General features: G+C 37.5%; 2 protein-coding genes across 3 annotated transcripts; both read right to left on the reverse strand.

The window, feature by feature from the left end:
- Positions 1-8,635: 8,635 nt before the first annotated feature.
- LOC139870820 (uncharacterized) lies at positions 8,636-9,855 on the reverse strand. Its single transcript, XM_071858590.1, has 2 exons — positions 9,595-9,855; positions 8,636-9,034 (listed from the first exon to the last, which is right to left on the reverse strand). Exons 1-2 carry the CDS (start codon positions 9,853-9,855, stop codon positions 8,636-8,638), a joined length of 660 nt encoding a protein of 219 aa, XP_071714691.1.
- A 517-nt stretch (positions 9,856-10,372) lies between these two features.
- On the reverse strand, positions 10,373-16,677 carry LOC139873621 (polygalacturonate 4-alpha-galacturonosyltransferase-like). 2 transcript variants are annotated; one of them, XM_071861562.1, is made up of 11 exons: positions 16,343-16,677; positions 16,085-16,250; positions 15,485-15,531; positions 15,346-15,405; positions 15,114-15,251; positions 14,696-14,753; positions 14,565-14,611; positions 14,141-14,475; positions 13,287-13,644; positions 11,635-12,222; positions 10,373-10,852 (listed from the first exon to the last, which is right to left on the reverse strand). In XM_071861562.1, exons 2-11 carry the CDS (start codon positions 16,239-16,241, stop codon positions 10,577-10,579), a joined length of 2,064 nt encoding a protein of 687 aa, XP_071717663.1. In that variant the 5' UTR covers positions 16,242-16,250; positions 16,343-16,677; the 3' UTR covers positions 10,373-10,576. The 2 variants fall into 2 exon arrangements, with proteins under 2 accessions (XP_071717663.1, XP_071717662.1); XM_071861561.1 differs by having other exon boundaries at positions 16,085-16,257.
- Positions 16,678-21,750: the final 5,073 nt, after the last annotated feature.

Consider the following 21,750-nt stretch of genomic DNA (forward strand, 5'->3'; position numbering starts at 1 on the left):
GACAAAGGATTTCGAACGTGTTGCGGGAGTTTTGCAGAATGATCCTAATCCTTGTGTAAAGCTTATTGAGTCCTTTTTTGCCAATTCACCTTTTTACCTCTAGCTAAATACTTTTGTGTAAGTTATATCTAGTAACTGGTAACTCTAGACCCACAATGTACATGTAAATTCCTTGTCCAATCTCATCATCTCTCTTGTTTTTACGTATTTCAGTTTGTTAATGCTATGAAGTTTGTTTACATTCTCATTTTGATTATGCAAATACTTTTCTATCATAAATGCAACATGGTACATAGACTAGTTGTGATCAATACATCTTGGCTATATCTGAAAGTTACTGCTGACTTTATCCTATATATACACACATAAATATAGTTAGCGCCCGACCCCGTGTTCCTCAATTGTGACATCAGGAGGAGGCAAGAAAGAATATGTTTCTAAACCACATATGTTAAACTCGACCTCTTTAATGTTACATGTTTCCTCAACCTTCCATCTTCCTTTTGCGCCTTGTCCGTATCTATAAATTGTTGTGACTGTTCTTCCACAATGTGCTATATTTACTCCATCTATGTATCGGTAATCTTCTAGGGAAGATTCCATACTCGTTTCATAATAGACGAATTGATCACAGCCCTTTCTGGTTGACTTAATTTTGACCAATTTAGTATCTTCAAATTGAATTAGTAGGCCTGTTCTTTGACTGAAATATCCCTGTATGATATGGTGCACTGTCTCCATGTTCTCCTTACTATGTTCATTGAGGATATCTTGACTTGTATCAAGTTTGAGTATGAAACAATCTTCATTCATTATCACCTTCTCCCCAACACAAACCGCATTCGAGAACAGGTTGACTGTTGACCTTGGATCTAAGCCCTGTCACAGTTAGAACCCAAATTCATGTGAGCAAATTTAGTGTTTATGTCCCCGCTTTAGGAATGTTTAGAATAAATAGTGGCATATACTTATAGTAATGGGTTTGGGTCAAAACATGTTATTTAATAGTAATGATGAAAAAGAGTCAGGTTCGGTTGACCCAAATACTTATAGTTGGTATTAGAAATTAAAAGCTTATATAGGATGTATCAATTACTATAATGTAGGCTTCGGGTTGACTTTCAAAATGCTCGACACATTTGACCCATGTCTCTTGTAAAAAAACACTTTTGGCCTTTTTAAGATATGACTTGGTTACCGTTGTAAAAGTTGGCCAATTCGGTCAACGCATCGGTTTGGGGACTAACGCGTCCCGTTTCGCCTAAAGATTCGAACAATGCTAAAAGTTCCGGTCAAAGTCGGGCTGATTCGTGGATGAGTCAGGTCTGAGTCGATCAAAGTCAAAATTGGTCAAAATTATAATATTTTTAAAAAAAATAGATTTTAGGCCCTATATCTATATTTTATGAAATATTTAAGCTTTATGTTTGATTTATTTACGTGCAATATATATATATATATATTTTTTTAATTCATTGGTTACTAAAAGTCAAAGTTGGCAATGATTATATACATGGCATTGTATATGTATACTTTATTTGCTAAAAGCCAAAGGCAGAACTATGCGAATTATAAGGCAAAGCTATGCAATATTCGCTGAAATATAAGTACAGCGGTTATGATTTCGCATTAATGCAAGACCGCGGTTTAATCCGCTGAGTTTCCGCGGATAGTTAAGTAACTCGCAGACCGCGGATATTTCGAATACTATAAATAGGGAGTTTGGCCTCTCATTTATGGGTTGTTGATTCTCTGCCATTTTGCCCAAGCCTTTGTAATTTCCACTTGTGACCTTGCCCAAGGGATTTTTACACCGCGCAAAGGTCAAATATGCTAATTAACAAACAAGACCGGGTCGGGGTGGTTGATCACTTGATAGTTAAAGTGAAAGACGATCATCGGGGCCCAAAATAATCATCAAACATTCCATCTTCCATTATAATCTTATTGCACTCAATCCGTAATTATGTAACATTATTAATTAAGGATTGATCAATTGGCGCCATCCGTGTGACACGTTTTACGAATTAAACCGAAAATTTTTTGTTTCGTGCTATCAAACGATTAATTCTCTGGTTTAATTCCAATCGTGTTTTTGTTGTGATGATTTACAGGTGCTTTTGTAATACACAATCAGTCGATCTGCTCGACAATCATGATGACAAATGCAAAGCAAATTGGCGTTTCTGCGAATGCTGATGCACTGCCTGGTGATTCGCAGAACGTTGTAATATTTCCATTGCAAACAAATGCTAGTATAACCGCGGGAAAATCGGTTCAAGAACTGATCGCTAAAACATCTGCTGAAAACAATGCTAGTGACTCGCAGCCAGAAGTTGCTGCTGAAAAAATGATTGCGCGAAGAACTTTGCTGCAAAATCGCAATGAAACAATCGCTGATGGGAAGCGGCCAAAAGCATTATCTGGAAAATCTAGTCTGCGAACTGACAAAATTGTTGGTACTGCAATCGAGCAAGCTAAGAGAGATGCTAAGCGTAATTATGAATCTCGCATACCGCGCACTTACTTATGGCCATTGAATGATTCAGGATCACAAGTTGATCGTCTAGTTCTTGAGCATAATGATAGCGATAGTGATAATGCAGAAGATCGCATTCATTTGAACTCTGCGTACAAATCAAAAATGGCAAAAACACCAAGAGAAGAGAGCGAATTTTCTGATGATTCGGACAGCGTAGAAGAATTTGTTAAAAATCCACATGTTAAGCGAAAGCGGCCAACAACACCTTTCCCTCGCTATGGGGAAGAAGGCGACGCATCTGAAGCTGCTCGCAGAGAAAATGCCCAGAATTTTTTTGGCGGATGCTTTCAGAAGCATTGCGCCAAAGTCAATGCAACATAAGTTTGATCAGCCAAATTTTTTGCAAGACATGCTTACCAAGTTTTGTGCGGAGAATGCATATACTCGCACAAAGAAGGCAACAGAAATCACTACTGCTGCGGACAAGTTTGCCCAGCATATTTCCGATTATCCAATTGTTTCTCCGCCGATCGTGCCGGCAACTCTGGGAGTCTATTCGGGTCTAACTGATCCTTTGGATTTTCTACAACGCTTCAAAGGCGTAGTAAGCACTTATAACTGGGATGAACCAGTCGCGTGTAGAGTGTTCCCCATGGCCTTGCAAGGGTCAGCAAGGGAATGGTTTCATAGTTTGCAATCTCGCAGTATAATTGGCTTTGTAGATTTGCGCGAAAAATTTTTGCTGCAATTTCAAAATCTATTACCGCAGAAAAAGACGCACATAGAATGTCACGATATTAAGCAAGGCAACAAGGAGACTTTGAAAGCATTACTTACGCGGTACATTTACGAGTGCCAAAAAATTCCACGATTGAATGAAGATCAGAAAATTTCTGGTTTTTTGCATGCTATTAACCCACAGCGACATCCTACTCTTGTGCGGAGATTGCGGAGAGATGTTCCGTCGACTTTTGCAAAAGTACAACAGGAAACATATGATTATTTCCGCGGTGGAGAGGATAGCAATATAACCCCTGCGTGTGGATGGGGTAGAGACAAAAGTTGGCGAGATGACAATGACTCTTTTCGCGATGGTAACAGTGATAATTACCGCGAATCCGGTTTTCCGCGGAGAAATGGCGGCGGTGGATACCCGCGAAATGACAGGTTTCAAGGCCAAAATGATAGCCATGGATATGGCCGCCGTGATCGCTATTCTACGCGAAAGTGGAGTAATGAATCATTCAATATCATTCAGTCGCTAACAAAAACTCCAAAGGAAATTTTGTTGCAAGAAAGAGTTGCTAAGTCTTTTCCTGATCCGCAGCCTTTGGGAGAAAATAGCAGGCGCGATAGATCAAAATTTTGTGTTTTCCATGACGATTATGGTCATGACACCAATCGTTGCAGAGATTTGGCGGAATTAATTGCAGAAGCATACGAGCAAGGCAAGCTGGACCATTTAATCACACAAAACACCGCGAATGCGATTATAATGCCTACAGAAGCTAACACCTCGAATGCGTCAAACGTGGTTGAGCGAAAGGCTCCCGCAGTAAAAAATCTGGGAGTAAAAATGGTGAGCAAAAAAGAAAATCAGCGCGGAATACAGGTGATCAACGTGGTAGAAGTGCAGGGCGAAACGTCGGTAATGCAAATTTCAGAACAGATTGTCAGTTGGAAATGTCCTTCTATTGCGTTTCCTCCTGCAAGTTTGACCGCGGATGTTGATAAACCTGTAGTGGTTTCATGTCGTGTTGCAAATACTAGAATAATGATAATGAAGGTACATGTGGACACTGGTAGCAGTGTCGACGTCATGTATGAACAATGTTTTAGCAAGTTGCCCGTGAACATTCAAGCTTTGATGAAACCTACTGCGGTTTCACTTGCCGGGTTCTCAGGAGAGTCATCCTGGCCCGTTGGCCAGTTGGAATTACAAATGGAGTTGGTTGATGACAGTGATGAGTGGCTAAGGCGCCAAGCTTTATTGAATTTGTACATAATGCGAAATCAATCGCGATTCAATATGATACTTGGGCGCACAGCTTTGCGCATGTTTGGCGCTATACCATCTACCATACATGGTATGCTAAAATTTTCTGCTAACAAGGGCATTGGCACGCTGATTTCTGCGGAAGTGGAGCCATTCTGCGCCATGATTATGGCAACTGCGAATTTGGGTATTGAAGGATGTTCAGTTAATCCTGAGTAGTGTCAAAATTTAAAAAGTTGTAATAAGATACTAAGGCAAAACTCATCAATGAATGATATAATGATGCGAATATGATAGTTGTGTTTATGTTTCGAATCTTGTAATGCGAAATAGTAATGAATAAAGCAAAGTTAATTTCAGTGTTAGTAATTCTTTCTTTACAACGCGAAAACACTGCGTGTGGCCACGCGTAGTGCTTATTTCGCAGAATGCAATTGCTTGTCTTTTACAACACTAAGTTAATGTTTGTTCTGCGGATATTTTAAGTAAGGTGGCATGATTTTTGCTAAGCATAGCCTGCTTAAATGTTATAAACATGCAAAAATGTATTGCGAAATTGTTTGCTAAAAACCAAGTGATGAAATTGCCCACTTGTGATAATTTGAAAATAATTGCGAAAGGATAAAATTTCCTAAGTGTTTGATCTTGCCAACACTTAGATGCTTCGCAATGCTAAAAATTTGCCTAAGGATCGATGTGTCGGACTTAGAAGATTCATAATGTTAAAAGATTGTTTCGCATAAAGTACGCTTTGTTATGTGCACAATAGCGAATGCGGAAATTGCAATGGACAAGTCTGAATTATGAATAAATACTAAAGTAAAGCGCTATATAAATAAAAGAAGTTGCAACTGCGAATTGTAAATAAGTGGTTGATATTAAGAGCGAACGCGTCGCGAATAATTACATTAAAACGCAATGTAAGATTGCGAGCATACATCAAAAAATAAGCTAAAATAAACTTAAAGCTCTAACGCTTCAATATCTGTGAACGAAACGTTTTCACGCTGACTGAGCTCCTCCAAGGCAGGAATGCTCACTTTCTAAACCTCCTTTTTCGCCTTTTCAAGTGCTTCGCGAGCATAGTCTGTGGCGCATATTTCATTCGCCATGTCAGAAGGCAGGGGTTGAGAAAGGTCGCCAAGCTTGCATAAAAGATCATGCCATTCACAGCGTGTTGCAAGTTTTGCGGCTTGGGCATACGCCTGAAATTTCTCAGTAACAGGCTTTGAATCCATTACTTTGTCCGCAAACTTGGGTAAATACTTGACTAATTGAGCGAACTCATGTTTTGCAGTGTTCGCCTTCCTGTTGAGCCTGGCGATCTCTTCCTTAGCCTTTTTAAGGTGTGCTTCAGCTCTTTGTGCCCTTTTCTCCTGAGCGGTGGCAGCCTTCACCGCCCCATCATATTCATCTGACATTTCGGTGAATCGCTCCATGCTATCAACAGTGAGACAAAGAGCATTATAACAATTGTACAATCGCTTTCTTGCAGCTTCGGGGTATGATAAACTGCGATATTGATCCTTTGTCTCCTTGGGGAGAAATTTATAAAGTCTGCGGTATAATTTGTTGGCCTATTCTGCGGCCGCATGTTCTTCCGCATCAGCTTCTCCTTCTCCCTCTTGATTGGACGCTTCTGCGTCAGATGGAAGAGACAAATCTTCACGCTCGGGCTCTTCAAGAACATCTGTAGGAATGCTACCTCTGATGTTAAAAAGCGGGGTGGTTTCAGCGGATGACTCTGAAAGAACAACTATAACAAGTTAAATAAATATAGTGAGTTTATGTGAAAGTGGAAAATGCGTAGTCAATTAATATTGCGGAATAACAATTGCTTACTCGTTTCTTGCTCGGAAAGAGAATGTAGTCGTCTCTTGCGCGGAGTGGTGGCACCCTCCACAACTTTTCTCTTGCCGCGGTCCTCGCCACCGGTAATATAAAGCGTGTTGATGATGGGCTCATCAATAAGAATAATCTCCCTGTCGCCATTCTTTAGGCGACGAGCAGGGCAGATCCTGCTAATATCAGGTGACCTCATGATAAGGTCAAGAGGAATCTCTGCGAAAATGAAAAGTATATAATGTTATGTAAAGCAAAAATATACTGCGAGAACTATAGAAAGTATTATACGAAAAGTTTAAGCGAAATACCATTTTTTGCCTGATCAACCAAAAGCGCGTCATAGTCGCTCCATGGCCATTGAATTGAAACTCTGTCAATGTACAGAGGTACATTTGAATAAGCTCACAGAATTAGGCCTGCGTTTTTTAGTGTCTTGAGAATATCATGCTCAAGATCATCAAGTACAGGTCTCTCATTGAGATCGGGATCAAGTTCTGTACACCATGTTTTTGGTATGTTGCTGTCCACATACGCGGTGTCGTTGATATAAAAGAACGAACCGCGCCAATTGCCTATTGAGTCCTTGGGCGAAACCATCGTGCCCATCTTGCTGCGGAATGAAAACCATCCCATATCGTATAAAATCAGACTGTTACACGTGCGAAACACGTTTAGAAGCGGTTGTACGTTGATAGCATTGCAGTACATCTCGAATAGCACAATTTTATTAATTGCATTCGGATGGAGCTGCGCCATGGCAATTTTATAGTATTCGCAGACACTACGAAAAAACGTGGTAAGAGGAAATCGAAGGTTGCCTTGAGAGATGGCAGCCTCGTATACAGTAATCGTTCCCTTAGGGGGAGTGTCAGCTCGCTCTTCTGGTAAAGGTACGGTGGGTACAAATTGTGCAAGTGGCGGATACCAATCTTGTAAGGTTTGGAGTTTTGTTTCCGTCATATAGGAAACATAACCCCCCCGGAGTGTGCATAGACGAAGAGGAAGCCATTGATGATAAGAAACGCTAAATCGGAGGTTGAATTGATGAAATTAAAGGTTGGATTGGCTAATTGCAAAGTACGATTGTAATTGGCAGAATACGATTGAATGCGAAATTGGGAGAGAAAGGCGTAAAGTTTTTATGCGGAATAACCAGCTATTTATAATTGGAATTAGGGCGAGCAAGTTGAAAAGATAATCATTGCACTTAAATGGCTGAAATTACCGCAACGGGTAAACGGTAATTTTCTAACCGTTACAGCGTGCTGATTTGACAGATTGGCGAAAGTTACCGTTGTAATTACGCGTTGAGCTTAATTAAAACAACGGTAATAAATGGGCGGTAAAAAATATTAAAATATTATTTACGAACTATTTTAAGAAGCATTTCGTTATTTTTAGAGTTTATCATGATGCATTAGCTTCGCGAAAATGCATCATAATAAACTAGGGGGACTTGATTATATACATGGCATTGTATATGTATACTTTATTTGCTAAAAGTCAAAGGCAGAACTATGCGAATTATAAGGCAAAGCTATGCAATATTCGCTGAAATATAAGTACAGCGGTTATGATTTCGCATTAATGCAAGACCGCGGTTTAATCCGCTGAGTTTCCGCGGATAGTTAAGTAACTCGCAGACCGCGGATATTTCGAATACTATAAATAGGGAGCTTGGCCTCTCATTTATGGGTTGTTGATTCTCTGCCATTTTGCCCAAGCCTTTGTAATTTCCACTTGTGAGCTTGCCCAAGGGATTTTTACACCGCGCAAATGTGAAATATGCTAATTAACAAACAAGACCGGGTCGGGGTGGTTGATCACTTGATAGTTAAAGTGAAAGACGATCATCGGGGCCCAAAATAATCATCAAACATTCCATCTTCCATTATAATCTTATTGCACTCAATCCGTAATTATGTAACATTATTAATTAAGGATTGATCAGGCAACGCTGGTCAACGCCCTACTCGTCCCTGCAAGATCCCAAACGATTCGTCCTCAGACTCACAACTTTTACAACCTTGGAGTTGGTCCAATCAACCCATTTCAAAGTAATTGGGTTGGAAATGTCATTTTCTTATGGCTACTAATACTATGCATTTGATTATGAATCTGTATGATAGAGAACGGGTAACTGTTCACCCAAGCCCAAAAGGCTATCATAGGAGGAATGAGAAGAAGATGAAAATGAAGGGTCAGGATCATTTTGTTTATTTTTCTTTAGTCTAGCATAATGAAATAATAGGGATGTCTTGTCTTGTTGAGAAAGGCATTCATTTTTAATTGTTAAGTTTGTAATTCGGTCACTAGACTTGGGCAGTTGGAAATGGTATCGCTTGGGAGACATGTATCGTAAAATTTACCTGGAAGAAACGACGCAATGGTCTTGGAGGTCCTTTGGAAGACTGAGACGGGTTAAAAGAAGACTGGCTCCAGGTCACGGTTCCATCGCTTCCAGCACTCACTTTGCAACCCGAGACATTCAGCTCTAGGTACCATAGATTCGGGCTTTTTTCCCATAACATGAACGCACCCGACTCAGTTATATTCATGGTAGTTGTACTCTCTTGATCATCGTTGTTAATTTGACCTTGGACCATGTTGACCTCTCCCACAGTGTACATACTGTTCACCGAATTCAAAGCCGCAAGTCCTCCTGTTGCCGCTGTGTATTGTTGTACAATGTATTTAGCTGTAGATGCTTCCTGTAGAGATTCATGACGTAATAGCTTTACATCATCTAGTAGCAGTTATAATTTGCAACATATTACTTAAATATTTTTCAAGGCTGGAAAAGTTGCGAGATGGAGATGAGTCGGTCGAGTCGGGACTAGTTGGAAGCTGACTAACGTTGTCTTTTAGTAATAGTAATACATATACTTAACACATAAATATATCAAACTTAAGTCGTTCAAATTTGTAGGCTGAGACGGTCGCAGTTTACAACACTGATATTATTGGATTTTCAATTTAATCATCTGATCTGGGATTACATCATGAGACAACATTTTGAAGACTTGGAACATCTTTCTTCTTGTAGGAAAGCAACCTTTTGTCTGCTATATGATGTCAAATTTGTTGATTTAAGAGATCAATGATGTTTTATACATGTGTATTGTCTAGTAACAGTCAATTCAGTTCTTGTAATTTTCTCATGATTGTTGTTTAATAAGAATCCTATTTGGTTCATCTATTGTTTATTTGACAAAATTGTAAAACTATATTTACTGCATCAATTTGTAGGGGTGAAAAAACATATACTCACAATTGAGCCATCTCGTATGGGCAATGATAGCGCATGATCAAGTTGAACCTGAAAAGGGATGAGAGACGAGCCTGCAATTTTCAAGAAATACATAAATTGTTTATCTTTCGATCCATCTTTGATCGTCCCCAATGTTGTTAGCCACCTTTCGGCCCTGTCTTTTTGTGGTCGCATAAGTTTAAACAAATGTTGCCATCGTTTTGTAGCATTTGAACCCGTTTTGGTGAATACCTCTTCCGGCAAAGAGACCTCCAATACCATTTCCAACTCATTTTCGTGATTGTTGTTAGTTTTAGTTGAACACAATTTTTTCATAGATTGAATCATAATGAACATTAATTAATTCGGCTTACTAAATCCTTCGTTGACGACACAACCGAATTGACATTAGTCTTTTTGCAAAGAGACCCATGGATGGTATTAAGCGATCGGTTGCAGCCTCTTGTGCAATGGGGGTCGAATGGATGTTTTTAATGGAGGATAAAAAGCTTTACCCTTTTTCATAAAAACAAGGATGAAGTTTTCTGGTGTTAGAATGAGGTTTGACAATTTTTAATGATGTTATACGTTGTACAAAGAATCGATTATTTACTCATATTCCCCCTCAATAATCTAAAGTTTCATTATTCCTCCAATTGTTTGATGTTGGTTACTTTATAGCAAATATTTACACATGAGGAACTTCTGTTTTAGTGTCATAGAATAAAAAAAAAAACCAACAAAAGGAAGCAAACAACATAGCAAATATTCAATAGAACAATGGTATTATATTCACATTCATGTCATTTACACTTAAACCATCATTTCAGTTTTTTTGAAAATAATGTTTCAAACTATGATCTTTTCAACTACACCTACATAAAAGAAGAAAAAGGCGAAGAGTTGCATACACAGATAGACAACGAACATCTAGAGTACACGTACGTGCTAAAGATAACAATGAATAGAATCGAATCGAGTGACTTTTCAAAATAAAATCTTTTCACGCACCTAGTTTGCAACCTCGGACGTAAGGATGGTCAAATTTTATGTATTTGACCCAATACGGACGGTACTTTGTCATTGCCAATTCGAGCCACGGTTTCATATTTCCGTTATAGTGAATGACTGCTGCTTTGTCGATATCGTTCTTATCTACGCTCGGATTATAACCGAGACCAAGTACATGCCATGACTTATCAAGCGCATGTGTCAGCCCATAAAATGTCATCAACCCAGGTGGTAAAGTTCCGAGCTTCCATAAAACCCTGTCTTCATTCTGGTTTCAAGGCACAAATGGTAAATAAATATATAAATTTCATTAGTAAAAAAGAACAATTACACAAAATATGTATCTAATATATAATATACTATATTGCATATAGCTAAAAGATTTAAGACCATGTTACATGACCTTTCGTTGCACCAAATATTGTCATAATAATAGGTCGAATAAGAATATTATATGCAAACAAAACGGGTCAAAGAGGCTGAAACCCGTCCAAACATCTTTCAACAAAGGTTACAAAAATCGCTACTCAGGAGTACTCAGTCGGGGCTATTTAGGGAGTAATCGGAAACTCGGAGATTACACGGATGTTAACTAAGTTTGACTTTGATCGATTTTGGCCGAGTTTTGACCAATTTTGACTGATTTTTTGAGTTTTGACTGAGTTTTCGAGTAATCCCGAGAGTTTCTGCCGAGTTTGACCAAGTTCGACTGAGTTTGACCGAGTACTCCCCGAGCTGCCAAAATCGAGTACTAGCCGAGTAATTCTGAGTTCTGCAACACTGATTTCAACTGCATTTACGCTGTTCTATTCAAATATTCACAAGTATTGTATGATCATAATGTTTCATAAGCATAATCAAGACGCCAGTTACGTATCAAATCTAAAAATCTGACCAAAAAAGTGTTTATGTGGGCCAATCAAACCTAGCCAATTTTAACCCAAACTAAAAAATGGATGGTCCACAAACCTGATCCCAGCCCACTCTGCTACCCCCTCCCCATCTTGCAATATAAAATCGAATGACTAAACTACAGTATAGAGTCTTTACCATATTTTGCCACTTGTGATATATGCCGGTGATATCCTTCTTTTTCCACTCCTCGAGATCAAACACATTCATACCATAAGCCCAACCACATGCATTCGGGTCAAAGTTTCTCGCAATATGAGGATTCGAGAAATTTAAGTACTTGTCGAAACGGTGAAAGCTTTCACCACATGTTTCAACAGCACCGTTGACTTTCCCATTAAGATTGACTCTCCACAACCCAGTTAAGTCTTTTTGGACAACAATATCATCATCAAGAAAAAGAATTTTGTTTAATTTAGGATAAACTTGAGGGAGATAAAACCGAAGGTGATTCAACATTGAAAGATACTTAGGGTTTCGGTACTTCAAATTGGATGAACTAGCAGACAGAGTTGTTTGATGATCTGATTTAAAATAGTATTCCTTCATTGCAGCAGATTCTAGTTGTCGAAGAACTGGACAGTAGGATGAATTTAGCCACTTAAATTCATCAACGTTTTCCACGTGAATTGTAGCTTTACCGGGAGGGTTCAGTAAAAACCACATATTCATTGCTCCAAAGTTCAATTTATCGGAGACAAGATGGAAAACATGTTTCTCCGGTTCCTGTATTCACCAAAAAATTTATAAGTATCATTATTTATAAGGTAGCAATATCAATCCATTTAACCAACAAATGGGTTGCGTTTAGATATTGTTTATCCATGAGGGTCAGATTAAGTACTAAGTGAAAGTCTTCGAAAGTATCTTTCAGTGCTAACAGTCTTAATTCGTTTCAGTTTTAAGAAGCTATTAAAAGAGAAGGTTATCATCTAATACTATTCATAATACATCTCTATATGTTTAGTCTTAACATCTTAAAGGTACATAAAAATTACTAATTTAAGCCTATTATACTTGCTAGATAATACTTCAATTATGAAAGTCTTTCTCGCAATATTACTTCTTTCCATACGGGTATATTATCTGTTATTTATTTACTCCTTTCAAATTTAGATATCATATTTAGATTATTATTCAAGGATGACATATTATCTAACAAAATTAGTATCAACTCCGCATGTTGCCGGCAACGTGCTAGTTGCAATAAAGTTGTTTTCTTAATCGTATTTAATGCATAACTATTTATAAAAAATTAACAAAAACTGTTTGCATGTCCACCCAACCCAGCTTGTACCATAAAACAGCCTAATGATCAAACAGGCGGATTTAACACATTACTGAACTCGACAACCCAATCAAATTGTCACCCCTAGTTTGTGCCAAAAAGTCATGTGCAATTATTCACAAGTCGATACTCAATGTTAAATATAATTCTATATTCTAAATAATCTAGTTACTAACATTATCCAACCATCGAACAATTATCATTCTTACTAGATGTACGCCGACTAACTGGGTTATCTCATGACCGTTTCCGACCCTTTCATTGGCCACCCCAAAATTTCCCTCTTACAAACTAATGTGCACTATTTTGTTTCTTTTTTAAACCTTATTTTATGCATTTTCAGAGAACAATATGGTTCGGAATAATAATAATAGCTCAATTATAACATTGTTTCCAAGTAAACTCCATATCTTAAACATTCAAGTATGTCATGATGATGTTATTAGTCAATATCAACACATCAAAACACCAAAATTCATAAGATGATGTATAAATCGCATACCTTAGCATTCATAATTGTCGAGTTCACAACAACCGACGCAGCCAAAACATTATCTGAGAAGAGAGCATAGTGATAGAGACTTGGATTCTCGAGATTCTCACTCCTCGGGAACTTCCTTTTTTCCAATGGAAGTAGGTAATAATCAATCGTTAGGCGCATTGATAAGCAATGTATTCCATTCGGGATTGTTTTGGCAGCTAATTGGCTCAAAAAAGTGCTCTGTTTTTTCAAGCTTCGAACTTGCTCATCGGCTGACTGAAGCATAGCTCTAAGTTTCCCAGTTACCAATTTACAATCGTAAATCTGTTCTTTAGCTTTCGATAGTAGTTGGCCCATAGCTTTAATTCTATCTGCAACACTATAAGAATATCATAAAAAAAAAATAATTAAAAACGTGAAGAGTGAACAAAAAACATTAACATAGCACACACATGTATAATCGTTGCATTCGACCCCCTAAGGGTCCTACTACACCCCAACAATTATTTGTCAATTTCTTTTGCAAATAATGAAAAAAAAAAAAAAACAAAAATTGATATACGAAGTATGATTAAAAAACCTACTAATTAAAATACATGATTAGAACTTTTTAAGAGGGCGCTCGAATTTGCATTTTTGTAACCGATTATCTAACTATTGGGACTTCAGATGTTGTAAAATCTGATTTTTAAGGCTAAAATGGCTACAGAAATAAAAGTGATTATCTAAGGGTAAAAAGAATTACCTATTTAACCCTTCTATTCACAAAACCTATCCTATTACACAAATTTTTCTTCTTGAAAAAGTTTCTGTATAATAGAAAAATTACTTAAATTTGTAAGAAACTAGAGCGTCTGATAGCAGAAGCTACCGACCTGCGATTAAGATCGGCATCTGCAGTAGCGTCGCCCAAAGAACGTTGACTTTCTTTAAGTTGACTCTGTAATTCACGTGCCAACTGTGTCTTGTTTTTCATCATTGCAATGCTCTTGTACACCCTAGCCATAATCATCTGATCTCGAACCAATCGAATGGTTGTGTCAGTATTCTCATTATCGTTCTCTTTTCTCCAAATACTGTACTTCCCAAGAACAGCAGAGTCAACCGACTTTGACCGTGCGATTGCTGCATTTTCTAGCTTTATGATCACATCATCATCTTGTTTCACTAAATCAGCAGCTCTGGTTTCACGTCTTTTGTCTCTCAGTTGCTGCAGAGAGAAAATTATTATAAGTTATATCGTCACGAAACAGAGTGTAAGGTAGTATGTTCATTAAGAGTTCCAAATTACAATATTACCCTTCTAGCTAGTTTTGCAGGTGTATCAACCGATTCCGAATGACCAACTGCATTAACACAAAATGACCATCGTTCAGGTTCACATGCTAACAAACATTATTAGAACTCAATAATATGATAACAATCGTTACCATCTAAAATTTTCTCATGTTTGTCTGTCGGAGAACGTTTTGTGTTACTTTCAACAATCTAGTTGGAGAAAATTAAGATCACAATGCATCATTAGATAAGTTTCTTCCATCAAACAAAAAGTGTATATAAATATATATCAGTGTTGCAGAAATCTTACTCGGCGAGTACTCGGTCAAGACTTGGTCAAGCTCGGCCGAAACTCGGTCAAACTCGGCCGTAACTCGGGATTGCTCGAAAATTCGGTCAAAACTTGGGTTTACTCGGAAAATCAGTCAAAAATGGTCAAAGCTCAGTCTAAATCGGTCAAAGTCAAACTTGATCAACATCCGAGTACTCCCTAAAATGTCCCGACTGTGTACTCTCCAAGTAGCATTTTTGCAACCTTAAAATATATAAAATGCATAATGATGTACTAACCTCAACGGGAACGGATTTATTACCGATCCCATTTTCTTGCCCTGAAATCTTCCAAGAAGCTGACAGGTTGTTTTTCCGAAAAGAATCAAGACTAAAAGGTCCTAAATCATCCGTGTTAGCCTTGATGACGTCAATAACCTAAATTATAGATTATAAATAAATATAATAAGATATAAGGTGACATCAAACACAATATCTGGATCAGTACTTGTACAAAATTCCATTATCATGCCTTTTTTGTGAACAGGGATCGAACATGTTGTAAAGCCAACTTCACTCTCCAATCTACATCCTGCACTTCTTTTTCAAGTAAGTACTCAATAATTGATTTAAAACTTAAACAATGTTATCGAAATGAGACAGAACCATACCTCTTTAATAAAACTAGTTGAGATATCATTATCATTATCATTATCATCTGCATAAAAAATAAAATATTTAAATATAATAACCGTATGACACATGCAGAAATCAGTTGGTTAAAATTACATTTCTTATTTATATATTAAATCGTGATTGATACTAAGCATATTCGAACATATACCTAAACCCTAAAGTAAACAACCACAACTAAATAAATACTAGAAATTTCAGAATAAACACTAGTAAAAATTACATTATAGGATCACATTATAATTACTAACCAACTGAAGTAGAGGATTTTTTAAATTCAATAGTATAAGAAATCAAAATTTTAACAAAAAAAAACTAAATCATACTAACATATACTAACCATCTGAAGTAGTGAACTATTCAATAGTCCATTGCATTGAATAATATGTCAAATAGTAATATAAATTTCAATGTTTAAACATGAAATCTTGATCTATAGTAATCACATGCAACAACTCTTAACCTAAATCCTAAAACCTAACCATCACAAATCAAAGAAAAATCACAATTTAACACACACAAAAATATTACATAAACTAATATACATATATGTAAATATATATAATGTAATTACTAACCAATTGAAGTAGTGGAATACATCCCAGTCCCAAAGAAAAAAACAACAGGAACAAGAACAAGAAACAACACAAGTATCAAAATTGAAATCCAAGATCCACCACTTCCGTCATTATTCCTACGGGCAGCGTTGATTGAATTCGCCCTTTTAATTCCCATCTTCAAACCCTAATCACTAGATTTTAAAAAATCACCAAATTAAACCGTCGTTTTATCTATACATACAGTCAAAGATAATGAAATTAGATTAAATTACATACATTGAGGGAGATGAAGCTGATAGGTAGTGCTTTAGTTTATACTAAAACCCTAACTCTATTACATTACATTGAGAAATTAAACACATATAAAAAAAGTTAAAGGAAAGTGTGATTTCAAAAATCAATGTTTTTTTTAGTGGAAACTGAGTTTGTTTATGGGGTAAGTTTGGAAGATGTGAATTGAGATCTGTAATGGGGTTTTTGTGCATCAATGATAATACAGATGATATGATTTTAATTGAATTTAATGTTTTTGGATTAATTTTGGCGATCGTGTATCATTGTATTTTTGTTTTTCTGTTATTGTATCGCACGGCGTCGTTTTCGTCGTTGCATAGCCTACACTTGTGTTTCTTTACGGTTTACGGTATGATTCGAGCAAATTAAATCATATGGTATTTTACAAAAAATTATATACCTAGGGTGTGTTTGGAAAAAAGTAGCTGGAGTTGGAGCTTATAGGTGGAGGTGGAGCTGGAGCTTATGAACTAGAGCTGAAATTGGAGCTTATTTTTGAAGGTGGTAGCTGGAGCTTATTATTTTTTATAAATGTTTGGTAAACTAGCTGGAGCTTAGTTTTCAGTTCATAAGCTCTACTTTTTTTCATAAGCTACTACAAGTAGCTTATTTTTTCATAGCTTATGATTTTCATAAGCTCTACTTTTTTTGTCTACCAAACGAAGCTTATAACTTGGAGCTTATTAAAATCATAAGTTCAAGCTCCCATAAGCTTCCATAAGCTCCAATAAACTACGCGCCAAACACACCCTTAGTCCTTACCTCTTTAAAATTATACTCCATCCGTCCCACCACAAGTCTCCACTTACTTTTGGCACACAGTTTTAGAAAATTCAGCTAATTTCATTCTCCACCAATCAGAAATCTTTTCTCTCCAGAATAACTTCTTCTCATTGGTTGAAATATAAAGTGGACATTTGAAATGGAACATCTCAAAATGGAAATGTGGACACATTGATCAATCCTATATTAAAGAGCTACTTAATTAAGGATCGAGTGCAATGATATTAAGATGGAGAATGGGATGTTTGATGATTGTTTTGGACTGTGATGATCGTCTTTCATTTTATCAATCAAGTGATCAACCACCCCCGACCCGGTCTTGATTGTTAATTAGCATGATTCACCTTAACACAGTGTAAAAGTTCCTTGAGCAAAGTCACAAGTGAAAATTACAAAGGTCTGGGCAAATGGCAGAGAATCAACAACCTATAAATGAGAGGCCAAACTCTCTATTTATAGTTTCCAGAATATCCGCAATGTGCGGATTATTTAAACGTCTGCGCTGGCTTAGCGGAAGTAATCTGCGGTCTTTTATTAATGCGTCAGATTACCGCTATCTTAACTTTCAGCGGATATGCTAAGTTCCTTAAATATACTTCGCGTAGCTTCTGCTTTAGCCTTTAGCATTTAAAATATACATATACAATACTATGTATATGATCAAGTCCTCCCAGTTTATTATGGTAAATCTTGCATAAAAAATGTAGCATGATAAACTCCAAAAATAAAATTCGCAGTTATTTATGACTGCAAACCGCATTGAAGCATTACGCTATATCTTTGTTACCGTTAAATTAAACAAAGTTACCGTTGCTATCCGTTTGGCGAAAAATATTACCTTAAAAATCAACATGATTGATACTTAATCATAATCGATTAACATTCTATATATATATATATATATATATATATATATATATATATATATATTAGTAACCACAAAATTCTTACCAGTGACTCGAAACACTTGCAATTAATCGAATTCTCAACCAACCTTCACAATTCACTCATCATTCACAACTCCTTCATCATCAAAATGAAAATCGACGGAGTTGATAGCAAAGTAAACCCAAAAACTCTTATTACAAAGCTATTAACAAGTCCTGAGTCTAAATCGACAGCATCGTCTGGCAAAGAGAAGCAGGCGATTCCAGTTGTCGACTTAACAACAAAATCCCCACTCACTAAACCAGGCTCTGCCAAACGACCATACGAGACACCTCCGTCATCTCAAAGCAAGAAGCTAAAATAACGCGAAACTACCCTATTTGAGAATCCGGTTACATCCGACTATGAGGCTGAGCAACAGATGGGTAAGCCAAGAACATTACCTCCTTATCATAACATTTGCACTTTTTATGCTTCTTTGCTAACTTATAAAATTGTTTTTATCGCAGGTGAGTCAACCGGTGACCCAATCTTCCCAAGCCCTGGCACCGCTGACCAAATTACTGAGCTATTCCGCACTCCACCCGACTCCTATGGGGTGAGAGTTGACGGTTTATCAGGGTATACCTGCACTTCCTCCTCTGCGGCGTTAGACCAACGCCATCAAATGAAGCTGGCAATTCCTGACGAGCTTCGCCATGAATTCGTGAAGCTTCCTGCACCAGAAGCACACAATTGCTTCGTGTAGAACTTCTATATGGCGTTTAACTCCGCCTATGACATGATGTACCGCCAAGAACAGTTTTTCAATGTTTTTGAAGCTGAGAAGGCCAAGTATTATACTGAAAAGGCCAAGGTTGCAGACAGCGAAAAGCGCTGTTCTGATCTTTCTGCTGAAGTCATCGCAGCAAAAGCTGCTAATGAAGACTTAAAACAGCAACTTTCTGCAGCCGCGGTTAAGGAAAACAGTCTTCAAGCAACCGCTAAGGCATTAACGGAGAAGGTTGCGAAGCTGGCTTCAGAGCGGGACAACGCTCTAGCCGCTAAATCCTCTACAGAACTGGAATTTACAAAGCTCTGCCAACATCTGCCCGAGTTGTCAAGAAAAATACTCAACTCTCATCCTGTTTCCTCAAAATTCTCAACATATGCTGCTGCGCTACAATTGCGCGAAAGGGTGGAATTCATGGACCAAATTGCCATCCACTGCCCTTTGCCAGAGCCGCTACCATCTGACATAGCGGACCGCTTATGTTCTGTGACAGACGCTCAATCGGCGTTTGCTGCTGCAAGAGAGAACATAGCGGAAATTCCCATCCCTAAAATAACGGCGATAATCGAGCATGATGATGCCACTGCAGATGACATCATCAAGCTTGATTTATCTAAGAAATGAAATTGTATTATGTAAAATTAGCGCGCAGCTATCTCTGCGTCATTAATAAAATTTTCGTTGTTTATATTTTTGCAAGTACTTATATTTATATAGCGCTTTATTACCAATATTCATAACATAGACTTGTCCTTTGCAATTTTCAACTTTTATTATCGTGCACATAATAAGTATGTACTTTTGCGAAACAATATGTATTTGTATATATTTATACATTATGAATCTTCTAAGTCCGCCAAAACGATCCTTAGGCAATTAATTAGCATCGCGAAGCATCTAAGTATGGTAAAATCAAATACTTAGGAAATTAACATCCTTTCGCGACAAATAATTTCTGCGTAAGTGGGTAATGTCATCATTTACGCGACTTAGCCTTCGCGAAACATACCAGTATACTGAAACCAAATGTTATGGAAAATTTCGTAAACTGTAAATATGCCGCAAAGTCCTATTAATTTTATTAATATAAACAATAGTTTCGCGTATTCTTACAATGTGTTAATTCGACATATTCTTACAAGTGTGATCAAGACTTGCAAAAATAAAAATAAAAACACATAAAAGAATAGCAACTGCTTTTTTAATATCTCATTCTGCACTTCGAATACATATGTACGTTGCCCAACACTTTTGATAATATACATAGCATTGTATATGTATATTTTATTTGCTAAAGGCTAAAAACAGAAATTACGCGAAGTATATTCAAAAAGCTTAACATATCCGCTGAAAGTTAAGTCTGCGGAAAATAGCGCATTAATAAAAGACTGCGGATTATTTTCGCTAAGTCATCGCGGATGGTTAGACAATCCGCACACCGCGAATATTCTGAAAACTATAAATAGAGAGTTTGGCCTCTCATTTATAGGTTGTTGATTCTCTGCCATTTGCCTAGACCTTTGTAATTTTCACTTGTGACTTTGCCGAAGGAACTTTTACATTGAGTTAAGGTGCATCGTGCTAATTAACAATCAAGACTGGGTCGGGGTGGTTGATCACTTGATTGAAAAGTGAAAGACGATCATCAGGACCCAAAACAATCATCAAACATCTCATTCTCCATCTTAATATCATTGCACTTAATCCTTAATTAAGTAACTCTTTAATATAGGATTGATCAATTGGCGCCATCCGTGGGACGCGTTCAAAATTAAACTCGAAAGTTTTTGTTTTCTGCTATTAAACAATCAAAATTGCTTGTTTAATTTTAATCGTGCATTGTTATGATGATTTGCAGGAAATTGCTAAGGCGTACTAGCTGATTTGATGGTCGGACATGGCAGCTAATGCAAAGCAAGCAAACAGCTCTGTGAATGCTGATATACTGGCTAATGATCGCAAAATGCCTTGCCGGTTAATTTGCAGGCAAACGTTAATGCTACTGCGAGCAATTCAGTTCAAGAACCGCTCGCTAGAACGTCTAATGCCGATACCGCTAATACTGATCCGCAACTAAAGGTTGTTGCTGATAAAATGGTCGCGCGCAGAAATTCACAACAGAACAGCGATGAAACCATTGTTGAAGGTAAGCGATTAAGAATTGTGGCTGGGAAGACGAGTTTGAAGGCAGACAAAGTAGTTGGCACTGCTATTGAGCAAGCCAAAAAATATGCCAAGTATGGTCGCGAACCTCGCATACCGCGTACTTAATTATGGCCACTGAATGATTCAGGATCACAAGCTGATCACTTAGTTGTTGAACATCGCGATAGCGATAGTGATGATGCAGAGGACCGCATTGTTTTAAACTCTGTTTATAATTCCAAGATTGCGAAAGCACCAAGAGAAGAAAGTGAATATTCTGATGGTTCAGATAGTGCGGAGGAATTTGTAAAAATTCCGCATGTTAAGCGCAGGCGGCCACCAACACCCTTTCCTCGCCATGGGGATAAGGGTGAAACCTCTGATGCTATGCGCATAGAAAATGCTCAAAATTTGTTAGCGACGCTTTTAAGAGCATTGCGCCTAAATCAATACAACACAAGTTTGAGCAACCGAATTTTTTGCAAGATATGATAGCTAAATTTTGTGCGGAGAATACTGATACCCGCACAAAAAAGGCGACTGAGATTACTACTGCTGCAGATAAATTTGTCCAGCATATATCTTATTACCCGATTGTTACACCGTCCATTGTGCCGGCAACGTTGGGAGTTTACTCGGGCTTAACTGACCCTTTGGATTTTTTGCAACGGTTTGAGGGAGTGGTAAGCACCTATAATTGGGATGAGCCGGTTGCATGCTGAGTATTTTCAATGTTTTTACAAGGGTCAGCAAGGGAGTGGTTCCATAGTTTGCAAGCCCGCAGTATTATCGGCTTTATCGA

This window comes from Rutidosis leptorrhynchoides, chromosome 10 (assembly GCF_046630445.1).
Source record: "Rutidosis leptorrhynchoides isolate AG116_Rl617_1_P2 chromosome 10, CSIRO_AGI_Rlap_v1, whole genome shotgun sequence".
Taxonomy (NCBI): Eukaryota; Viridiplantae; Streptophyta; class Magnoliopsida; order Asterales; family Asteraceae; genus Rutidosis; species Rutidosis leptorrhynchoides.

Bases quoted from the DNA above. Each gene is read 5' to 3' on its own strand.
- LOC139870820 (XM_071858590.1), bottom strand. From the start codon at position 9,855: ATGGTATTGGAGGTCTCTTTGCCGGAAGAGGTATTCACCAAAACGGGT. The intron at 9,035-9,594 runs GTGAGTATATGT...GAATCTCTACAG, and splicing joins CCATACGAGATGGCTCAATT to GAAGCATCTACAGCTAAATA.
- LOC139873621 (XM_071861562.1), bottom strand. From the start codon at position 16,241: ATGGGAATTAAAAGGGCGAATTCAATCAACGCTGCCCGTAGGAATAAT. The intron at 15,406-15,484 runs GTATGGTTCTGT...AAAGAAGTGCAG, and splicing joins CAACTAGTTTTATTAAAGAG to GATGTAGATTGGAGAGTGAA. The intron at 15,252-15,345 runs GCATGATAATGG...TCTATAATTTAG, and splicing joins GATCCCTGTTCACAAAAAAG to GTTATTGACGTCATCAAGGC.